Source organism: Nannospalax galili, unplaced genomic scaffold (assembly GCF_000622305.1).
Source record: "Nannospalax galili isolate Female #2095 unplaced genomic scaffold, S.galili_v1.0 scaffold538, whole genome shotgun sequence".
Lineage (NCBI taxonomy): Eukaryota > Metazoa > Chordata > Mammalia > Rodentia > Spalacidae > Nannospalax > Nannospalax galili.
The window spans coordinates 4465228-4476040 of record NW_008343842.1 but is presented as its reverse complement, the minus strand read 5'-3'; the positions used below and the strand labels follow the sequence as shown (position 1 = coordinate 4476040).

The 10813-nt window shown below is 51.5% G+C and overlaps 1 protein-coding gene across 3 annotated transcripts; it reads right to left on the bottom strand.

Moving 5' to 3' along the window:
- Positions 1-874: 874 nt before the first annotated feature.
- LOC103739685 (40S ribosomal protein S10) lies at positions 875-6659 on the bottom strand. 3 transcript variants are annotated; one of them, XM_008840130.3, is made up of 7 exons: positions 6507-6532; positions 5929-6037; positions 5682-5831; positions 5244-5415; positions 3612-3689; positions 1479-1534; positions 875-959 (listed from the first exon to the last, which is right to left on the bottom strand). In XM_008840130.3, exons 3-7 carry the CDS (start codon positions 5829-5831, stop codon positions 918-920), a joined length of 498 nt encoding a protein of 165 aa, XP_008838352.1. In that variant the 5' UTR covers positions 5929-6037; positions 6507-6532; the 3' UTR covers positions 875-917. The 3 variants fall into 3 exon arrangements, with proteins under 3 accessions (XP_008838352.1, XP_008838351.1, XP_029422813.1); XM_008840129.3 differs by lacking the exon at positions 5929-6037 and having other exon boundaries at positions 6507-6659; XM_029566953.1 differs by lacking the exons at positions 5929-6037; positions 6507-6532 and adding an exon at positions 6061-6083.
- Between the last annotated feature and the right edge of the window lie 4154 nt (positions 6660-10813).

Below are 10813 nucleotides of genomic sequence, written 5' to 3'. Positions count from 1 at the left end.
AGGGGTGGCCAAGGCCGTGCTGAAAGTCCCTAAATACTGCCTGCCAGTTTCTCAGTAGCTCAGGTTCCAAGGCTTGCCTCCCAGGACTAGCAGCTCAGCTGCCGCCTAGTGGCTTAGGTTACAGCAGCAGGTTACCAGGACCCCACAGTAACTTACTGTGACCAAGTCTGGCCCCTGCCACATTAGGGACCCTAGAAATATGTATTAGGGTGTGCCTGTTCCACAGCGGTGGTGTTCCAGTGCCTTGACAACCACCCCACCCACATATCCAACAGCACATACTTAGAACCACACGCAGTCAACGACGGATCTGCAAACGAAGGCACTTGCATCATCCACAAGACTGCACAAATGGTGCACCCCTTGAATCCCAGCACTCAGGAGGCAGAGGCCAGCCTAGCCTACACAGCAACTGTTTCTTTAGATTGGGGCAGGGGACAAGGCCTAGTTAGTGCAGCTGCTCAGTGAGAGGCAGCCTTAGCCCCCATCCCCAGCAGTGACCAGTCAACACAGCACAAACCTACGATCCCCAAAATACTGTAGCATCCTGTCCTGAACAGGATTCCAAGAGCAGCAGTTTCCGTTAACCCTCCTGGGACTTTCCTTAGAGGCACAAAATGTCACTCCAAGGACGAGCAGGAGCCTTCTTCCCTCTGTAGTAGAGCCAGTGTGGCTGGGATGGAGGATGCTCAGCATCCCAGCTGCTGAGGCAGCACCACACTGGACCCAACTCTGCAAGGAGAATGCTGCACCAAGCAAGTAGGTCATTTGGCCCAAACTCTCCAAACCAACCCAATCCCACCCCCAGCAACTCACAGTAATCTTTAAACCAGTCCTGTTCAGGGTACACAACATAGAACAAGTGGACACAGGCTTTTCTGACTATAAGTTTATTCAACACCAAATGTTCTCGAACTTCATTGAGGTGGCTGACCACGTCCACGACCAAACCCACCTCTCTGCAAGAGAAAGCACACAAGCTTTTAGCAGTGGACCCTGCTCCACCTCACAGGATTTCACAAGTTTCCCACCAGGAGAGCAGCCCACTAAATCCCAGCCCACCCTTAACTGGCCGTGGTAGCCATATTCCACCTGAGCCTGTCTCCTCATTGGTAAAAATGGGAACATAGCAACAAACTGAGCATTCACACATATCTGGAAGCCCCTGGCATGGGGCTGTGTCCCGCCTCCTTTCTATAGGACGATATGCTGTGAAGACCTGCCACAGGCCACATGGGGAGATTCGAGCCCCATGCACAGCATGAGACCCAGATCAGCTGGTCTCACATAGCCAAAGCTGGTCTGGCTCTAGGCCAACTTTACTTCAGAACCCACTGAATCCCTGTGTTTAGTTACTGAAGTTCGCACAATGGGTCATGATGTAAAGCTCATCTGTGACCTGCCCCACACGCACAAGGCACCAAACCACAGGGCCGAGGCAGCACAAGTGACTAGAGGGCAGACAAGGAGATACTCACAAACTGGAATTCGGTTGCAGAGCCAGCCCCAGCCTCTGCCTTCTTGTCAGCACCAGCTGGAAAGAGGACGTCGATTTTAGTCACCTAAGAGCTTAGCTGCGGAGTAAGGACCACGAGCCACAGCCCACACCTGCAGGGACAGTCCCCACAGCAGGAACCCCTCACTCAGGTGCTCCTCCTTCCCAGCTCTCCAACCTGCACTAAGCGCGCCTCCTCCGGAAGGCTGAAGCTGCTCTGACCACAGAGGACCCTCACTTCCCACCAGTCCCCAGCCAGCAGAGGCAGCACAATAGGGATAACCAAGACAAGGGCAGTGAGGAGCCAGCGGAGCAGAACACAGGCAGAATCGACCACAAGTGGCAGACAAGGCTGAGCGGAGCTGCACACAGGACTACCCGAACTATGCAGTAAAAGCCTGCCCCGAAACAAAAACACCCAACAATCTAGTGTTGTGTCGTCTTACGGGCAGCCTGAGTTGCAGTTCAAGCCCAGATGCACATCAGATTTAAGGACAAAAGGAAAAACCCATTTCACCATTCAAGGTTGTTGCTTGTTAGTGACACTTTAGGGCTAACCATCAAGCATGAGTAGCCAAAGACTCTCCTCGGGCCCCTTCACACCACATCTACCACAGGCTACTGCTGGCTCACTTCCTGCTCTTAAAATAGAGTTTTATTTTTTGTTATTTTTATTTTATGTGTATGAGTGTTTTGCCTGCATGCATATAAGTGCACCCGTGTCCTGCAATGCCCAGAGGTCAGAAGAGGGCATCAGATCCCCGGGAACTGGAGTTACGGACAGTTTTGAGCTGCCATGTGGGTGCTGGGAATCGAACCGAGGTCCTCTGCAAGAATAACCAGTGCTCTTAACCACTGAGCCACAGCCTTCTCTCCAGCCCCACACTTCCTGCTCTTGAACCAAGCCAGCCACTCCCCACTATGCTCACCTCAGTAGTTCTTGGGGTGACTCCAATGAGAAGCCACTAACTTCCCCTGGACCAGAAAATGGGGTGGGAATTCCAACTTGCCACACCTGGGTAGAGGAGCCTCAGGTGGGGAATGGCTTCCATTGGACTGGCCTGTGGCCATGTCTGTGGGACATCTTCTTGATTGTTGAGTGATGTGGGAGGGCTCAGCCCACTGTGGGTGGTGCTACCCCTGGGCAGGTGGGCCTATGTTGTATTGGAAAGCAGGCTGGGCATGGGCTAGGGGAGCAAGTCAGTAAGCAGCATTCCTCCATGGCCTGTGCTCCAACTCTGGTCTCCAGGTTCCTGCCCTGAGTTCCTACCTTGGGCTCCCTGATGAACTGTGACCCTGGAGATGTAAGACAAACAAACCTTTTCCTCCCCAAGCTGGTATTGGTCTGAGTGTTTTATCACAGCAATTGAAAGCAAACTAGAACACCACTACTTTGGAAAACATTCAGGTTAAGTGCTCATTCCTAGGTCCACATGAAGACAGATGTGAAGACTTCTCAACTTGAGTACCACAGTGACAACTTGGGAGACCCTGTCAGGCCTCTGCAGAGACCCCACCACTGGCCCCACCTGTCTCAGCTTCCCTGGCTGGACAGCACAGGTGTCCTCACAAGGGTCCTGTCCTGAAATTTCTTCCCAGCTGGCTGGTACCGTCCAACCCTCCCTCTGTAAGACCTTCTCACACCAAAACAGGCTTTGCCCCTCACTGACCATAAGCTCAAGGAGAAAGGCACTGCTGACTTGTCCCCCAGCTCCTTCAAGGTGCCTGGCGCACAGGAAGCGCCCAACACACAGTCAGTCAAAACACACCTGCTGTTCTGTGTTCTGGGTCAAGGCAGGCACCTCCCTTACTCAAAAACCAGCTTCTGCATTATCCCCACAACAGCATGAGTCCTACTCGAAGAGCTCACAGCACAGGCTACGGCTGGGACAAAGCAAAGTGCACTGCGCTCCTGAGGTCCAGTCCTGCTCTGGTGCCCCAACACACACAGCCCCACAAAGAAAACAGAGCTCCCGCTGTTCTTTAGTTCATTTGACGTTCAAACCAGAGACCGTTCTGGGCGACCTTGGCATTTTCAAGGGCTCATGAGCTCCATCCAGGAGTGAGAATCCAGTTTCTACCCCAGGACCCCATGCAGAGAAGACATGGTACTCACGGGGCACAGCGCTCCGTCTGTAGGTGTCTCTGTCAGCCTCCCCTCTTGTGAATCTTGCTGGCCGTTCACCCTCTGGACCTACAGAAACCAAAACACACTGTGAGCTCAGGGCAGTGTAAGAGCCATGGAGTCATCCAGCACTAACTGGGCAGCCATTTACTCATGACAGGTCAAAGGAGAGATGAGCTTTAGACCCTGAACGGTGAGCTGTGGAAGTTGTCAGCATCGGTGTTTGGGTTCCACACAGCCTGTGAGGTGACTCAGTGGGCAAAATCGCCTGGTGATCTGGGTTTGATCCTGGGATCCATGGCAGGAGAACCAAGTTCTGAAAGTTGTCTCCTGACCTCCATGGGTGCCATGACACAGGCTAGACCACAAACTCACACACCACACACAGGATCATATGGTAAAAAGCCGTAATGCTGGGCGTGATGGCACAGCCTTTAGTCCCAGCCCTCGGGAGGCAGAGGCAGGTGAACCTGAGTTCAAGGCTGCCTGGGTTACATAATGAGGCCCCGTCTTGACACCTGCCCCCAAACCTCCAAAAGCCATGTACCTGCAAAACAGGTTGTTTTTGTTTCTAAACGTAAAAGCCATTTCAAACAGGTTCTTTTGTTTTTGAGACAGGGCCTAATTGTGTAACCCTGGCTGGCCTCGATCTCTGGGGTTCACCAGCCTGAGTGCTGGGATCACAGACCTGCAACTACCTCACCCAGCCCCAAGGCAGATTTTAAATGCTAAAATCTCCCTTAAAAATTAAAAAAATCATGGGAATAACTTAGTATTTTCTTGTTACCCCATACAGCACATATTCAATTAGAATATAAACTATCATTTTTCATGAGAAAACGTTGGATTCTGTAAACAAAGCAGCAGGCCCAGGTGGTTCCAGCCCCCTGTAGACAGCCTTTCGGCTAAGACAACCCCACAGCCCACCAGGATCCAAGAATGATCCCAAGGAGCTTCTCTACCAGGCTCCAGGGCACCCCAGACAGCCTCGCCAACCACCATGTCTAGGATCTTTTCACCTTTACCACCTCAGCCAGCAAACTACTACTACAGCGTTCATGTGGCAATCATACTGTGAGCCAGTGGTGACCTCAGGAGTCACAAAGTCCTTGCAGAGCATCTCGGGCCATGTTCACAGAGCATTTCTCCCTACCCATCTGTTCCCCTTGCCAAGAGACAGCACACAACAGTTCCTTCCCTTGTGATGAGCAGCTTTGCTTAGATGACTTGGGGATAAGCACCCCCTCACTCTGCTGGACAATCTACTCAATGCTCAGCTGCAGGCATCTGGACATGCAGGGCAAAAAGCTGCACAGTCCAATTGCATTCCTGCTTGCTGCTGTCTCACCCAGGGCCATGCTCAAAGGTGCCAGGCCTTGACCCAAGACCTTGTACATCACATTCCCTGTAACTCGGACACTAACATGCTATAGGAACATTTCTGAGCTGGAGTGGTGGTGCAGCGGGAGGACCACAAGTTCAAGGCCAGCCTGGGCTACAAGAGACCTAATCTCAAAGAAACAACGCTCCTGTTGCACACACAAAACATACTACCCTTTCACATACCACAGCCCCAGAAAGTGGTTTTTAGAGTAGGATTGGGGTGGGAGGGGGTTGGCTTACCTTTAGGCCGAGGCCTGCCAGTCTCTGGGCGGCTGCGGCGAAGGGTGGCAGGCACGATCTCTGGAGGCAGGTGGAGGTAATCTCGGAGATACTGGATGCCCTCGTTAGTGAGGTACCAGTAGAAATGTCTCCAGGCAAACTGTTCCTTGACGTAGCCACGAGACTTTAGAGACTGAAAGGCAGAAAATTACAGTTAACACACAACTACCAGAGAGGCACGGAGGACTAGTGCAGCCATGTGGGAGGCTGAGGAAGGGACTCCAGGCCAAGAGAGACTGCCAGAATAAATAACCTTCAAAAAGGCACAACTAGCCTGGACCTTCGCACCGGGCAGGTGGTGAGTGGACAGGTTTTCGGTGCGGCTCACGTTCGTTTGCAGCAGAGGACCCGGCCTACAACACTGGAGGCAAATCCCTCCGTATGGACCCCACTCCATACCTGCATAGCCTTCATTACATGAAGGTTGGGCACATTCTTGTCTGCCAGCTCTGGGTGTTTCGGCATATGGACATCTTTCTTGGCTACCATCACACCCTCCTTAAAAAGCAGTTCATAGATGGCAATCCGGTTCTTCTTGGGCATCAACATCTGCAGAAGTGATCATGAAAGGTATGTGTAAGTGCTGAGTTCCCGGTCACCACTGGTGCCTGGGCGAGAACTCGGGCCACGTCTATGACATGCTAACCACAAACTCCAGGACGTCAGGGATCCCCGGGAATTGGAGTGCACATCTGCTTCACGGTCACAAGCACTCACTGATGTCCACAGAGTGTTGGAGGAGGGTCTCACTGTATCTGGGGAACATCAGAGCCCTTACCGTGCAGAATCGGGGGATTTTCCTTAAAGCGCACAGGGAAGACCCGGGGGGAAGGCCCCATTTCCGGCCAGGCCGTGGACCCTGAACTGGAGGACTCAGGAGTCCCCTAAAGCTGCTCCCCGAAGCTAAGGCCCAGAGACTGGAGGGCCGGCAGCACCGGGCGAACGGGCCTGCGGCAGAGAAGTAGCGGACGAGCCGCGGCCACCAAACCCGGGCCAGGCCGGTTCCCGCCACGCCAGGCCTTCAAACACCCTGTCCTCCGCCATCCCGCGTCTTCCGGCGTTCGTCCAGGGCTCGGAACGGCTTCCCCTCCCCTCCGGCTGTGGCCAGGCGGGCTGCGCGTAAGGAAGACAGGCCTCCCGCCTCCTCCCGGGGACGTTGAGCCGCTGCGGCCACGCCACGACCCGGATGGAGGCCGATGGAACTCGACCGCAGGAGGAACTCACCGTGGCAGTTGCAGGAACCCAGGCCGAGGCTGGAAAGGAAAGAGCATGCGCCGCGCAGCGTCTCTTCCGGGCTACGTGGCTCCGCCCCCTCCGGCAGGACCCACGCACCGCCTGGGGTGGCCTCGGCGGTGCCTGAGAAGCGTGGACGGCCTTGGGCACAAGCAGGAGACCGCGGGCGCGAGCGCATTTGCGCCTGCGCGCTCGCACTAGGCCCCACCCCCACCCCGCCTTCTCAGCATTTCCGTGGTCTGGGCAGAAACTTGGGAGGCGGCAGGATTAAGAGTTCAGGACTTGACTGCTACACAGAGTTCGAGGCCAGACTGAGTGATATGGGACGCACGTACGCACACACACACACACACACACACACACACAATTGTGGCTGGAGAGATGGTTCAGCAGTTAAGAGCTTGGACAGCTCTTGCAGAAGACCGGGGTTCAAATCCCAGCACCCACACGGTAGCTAATGACCATCCATAACTCCAGTTCCAGGGGACCCGATGTCCTCTTCAGCATAACACGGATACACTTACATACATAAAATAAAAATAATAAAATATTTTTTAAAAGAATGTTCTTGAACATGTCTTTAGGTGAACCTGGTGGCTGGGATGTAGCAGTTTCTAGAGCACCTGGAGCTGAGAACCAGGGTCTCTAGAAAGCACGAAGCCAGGGTTTGGATTTCCTGGGCCCCTGGGGTCTCCCCCGGCTAGAAATCAGTAAAGATGGCCGGTATTGGCTTTCAAATTCCTTTTGCTTCAAAATTCCTGGGCCTTTAATATAGTCTGTCACAGCAAGCACGGAAGCAGGCCTGTGGGCAGTGACCCCCATGGACAATGCTCCCTGTAGGCAGCACTGTGTGGAGGCACAACTCTCTTGGGTTTTGTCCTCCGTCCCTCTCCCGCCTCCAGGTACCATGATGTTCTGTGGCAGTGACAAACAACCCAGATGGTCCTCAGCAGACACCCTGGGCCTCAGCTCATCGCACAGCACCCTTCACACACCTGGAATAGCTTTCTAAGCCTGGAGAACACTGCCTCTTCCCACCCACACAGATCCTCCCGGGAAGTGTCATCTGTGCTGTGAGGTCTCTTTATAGATTCCCTCTACATGAAAGATTGTGCTGGTGGGCAGACGGCTGCTGATAACAACACACACGTATCATCTGAGTGTGGTGCATGGAGTGAGGGTCTGACTTTAGATGGAACTTGGCCATCCCCTCCACACAGCCAAACCATGTGTGGTTGACTCCTTTGGTGCCCCGCTTGGGGCAGCTTCTCTGCCCTCACCTGCCTGTCTTATTTCCCGTCACTAGATTATGACCAGTGGCAAGGTGGGGCGAGGAGTCGGGAATAGCATGCGTTTACAGCCTGCTGGATTGCTGATCTTGTGTCCTAGATTGATTGATTAACTGATTATTTTCTAAGCAGAATTTTGCTATATGGCCCTGGGACTCTATATAGACCTGAAAGTTGTGGCCATCCTCCTGCCTCTGCTTCCCAACTGCTGGGATTACAGGTGTGTGCTACCACACCCTGCTGAGACCCTGTTTCCTCCTCATCTCTTCCCCCCTCCTCTTTCTGTTTGTTTTTTGATCTTTTTTTTGAGACAGGGTCTCCCTGTAGCCCTATGTAGACCAGGCTGGCCTTGAACTCACAGAGATCTGCCTGCCTCTGCCTCCCGAGTACTGGGACTAAAGGTGGTGGTTGTTTGTTTTTTGAGACAAAGTTTTACCACACAGTCCAGGCTGGCCTCAAACTCACAATCCTCCAGAGTACCAGCATTACAAGCATGTGTCACTGTGCTTGGCTTTAAAATTAAACTTTTTTGGAAAGGTGAGGCAGCTTAGCAGGTAAGGGCACTTGCCACCTGAGTTAGATCCCCAGGACTCAGGAAGTAAAAGGAGAGAATCAGCACATGCAAATTGCCCATGGAAATTTCTGTCAATTAAAAAAATTACTCCAGGCGTGGGGGCGCTCACCTTTAATCCCAGCACTTGGGAGGTAGAGGCAGGAGGATCTTTGTGAGTTTGTGGCCAGCCTGGTCTACATAGTGAGTTCCAGGACAGCTAGGGCTACACAAAGACCCTGTCTCAAAAAAGAGAAAAAAAAATTACTATTTTAGCCAGATGTGGTGGTGCATGCCTTTAATCCCAGCAGAGGCAGATGCGTCTCTGTGAGTTCCAGGCTAACCTGGGCTACATAGTGAGACCCTGTCTCAAAAAACAAAACAACAAAACAAAAACAAAACCTCCTAAAAATTTTTTAAAAAATCTATTTCATGTGAAGCCCTGTCTTAAAAAATAAACAAATAGGCCAGGTGTGGTGCACGCCTGTAATCCCAGCACTTGGGAGGCAGAAGCAGGCAAATCTCTGTGAGTTCAAGGCCAGCCTGGTCTACATAACAAGTACCACCAGGCCAGCTGGGGGTACAGGGAGACTCTGTCAAAACAGACAAGAAAAAAAAACAGTGGGTCTGTTTACACACACTTGTAATCTCAGCACTCAGGAGGTGGAGGTAGGTATAGCCAGCCTGGGCTACATAGTAAACCTTATCTCAAAAAGCATAAAGAAGGAGAGAGGGCAGGAGGAAGGAAGGAACCGGTGGTGGACTTGGTCCCTGGTTAGCCCACCGTACTTCACTGTGGCTACTGCTCTTTCTGCTTGTTCTTGGCTACCTGGAACAGAAGCGTGTTCCAGGTTGAGGCCACAGTATGAATAGATATACAGGATGGGGCACTTTTGGGTCCATTCTGACCAAGGAAGACCTCTTAGAGAGCGCTGGCCTGGAATTCACTGTGTAGACCAGGTTGGCCTCAAACTCACAGAGATCCACCTGCCTCTGCCTCCCCAGTGTTGGGATTAAAGGCATGTGCCACCACACCTGGCCTAGTAGTATATTTTTAAAAGTATTTGTGGGGCTGGAGAGATGGCTCAGCGGTTGAGAGCACTGACTGCTCTTGCAGAGGACCCGGGTTCAATTCCCAGCACCCACATGGCAGCTACAAACCAACCTTAACTCCAGTTCCAGGGGAATCTGAAGCTCTCTTCTGACCTCTGCAACATTGTCCGACACAGGTGCACTCACATACATACAGGCAATACACTCATACACATAAAATTTAAAAAAAAATTTGCATGTGAGCTTCCTGACACAAGTGCTAGGAACCAAACCCAGGTCCTCTGAAAGAGCAGCTAGTGCTCTTAAACACTGAGCCATCTCTCCAGCATTACCTACATTAAAAAAATATTTTATTTATCATTTTTATTTTATGTGTATGCTATATTGCCTACATGTAGGTAAGTACACCACATTGTGCAATGTCCACAGAGGTCAGAAGAGGCTACCAGATCTCCTGGAACTAGAGTTATGGACAGTTGTTAGCTGCCATGTGGGTGCTGGGATTCAGTCCTGGGTCTTCTGCAAGAACAGCCAGTGTTCTTAACTGCTGAGCCATCTCTTCAGCCCCTAGCTCCCTACATATTTGAAAAAAAGATTTTTATTTATTATTTTTGTTTTATGTGTATGAGTGTATTGCCTGCATGTATGTAAGTGCATCCATGTTGTGCAATGCCCAAGGTCAGAAGAGGGTATTGGATCTCCTGGAACTGGAGATATGGACAGTTGTTATCTGCCATGTGGATGCTGGGACTCGAACCCAGATCCTCTGCAAGAGCAGTCAGTGCTCTTAACTGCTGAGCCATCTCTCCAGCACTGTTTTTGAAAACATTTTTATTGAATTTTTGTGTATTTCATAGAGAACATTTTTTTTTTTTTTGGTCTTTTTGAGACAGGGTCTCCCTGTAGCTCCAGCTGTCCTGGAACTCACCATGTAGACCAGGCTGGCCTTGAACTCATAGAGATCCACCTACTTCTGCCTCCTGAGTGCTGGGATTAAAGGCGTGTGCCACGACACCCAGCTTATTTTTATTTTTTAAGACAGGGTTTCATGTGGCCTCAAACTATCTAAGTAGCCAAGGATGACCTTGAAGACCAGATCCTCCTACCTCTACCTCCCCTTATGCTGGGATGACAGGCCTGAGCCATCACATCTGATTTCCTGAGTCTTTCCCATCTGTTTGGAGTCTGATGGACCCAAGTCCCCCCAAATGATGGACCCAAGTCCCTCCAAAATAATGGATTTAAACTAAAATCCCCCAGGCCTGAGAAAAACTATACAAGAAAGTAAAAATAAAAAATAATTCTGAATGCTAAAAACAAGCTGAGCTGACCTTTTTCATGCTCCTTTGCCCAAGCTAGAAATCATCCCAGAAATTCCCCCTACCTCTGCTTGGCACATAGCCACC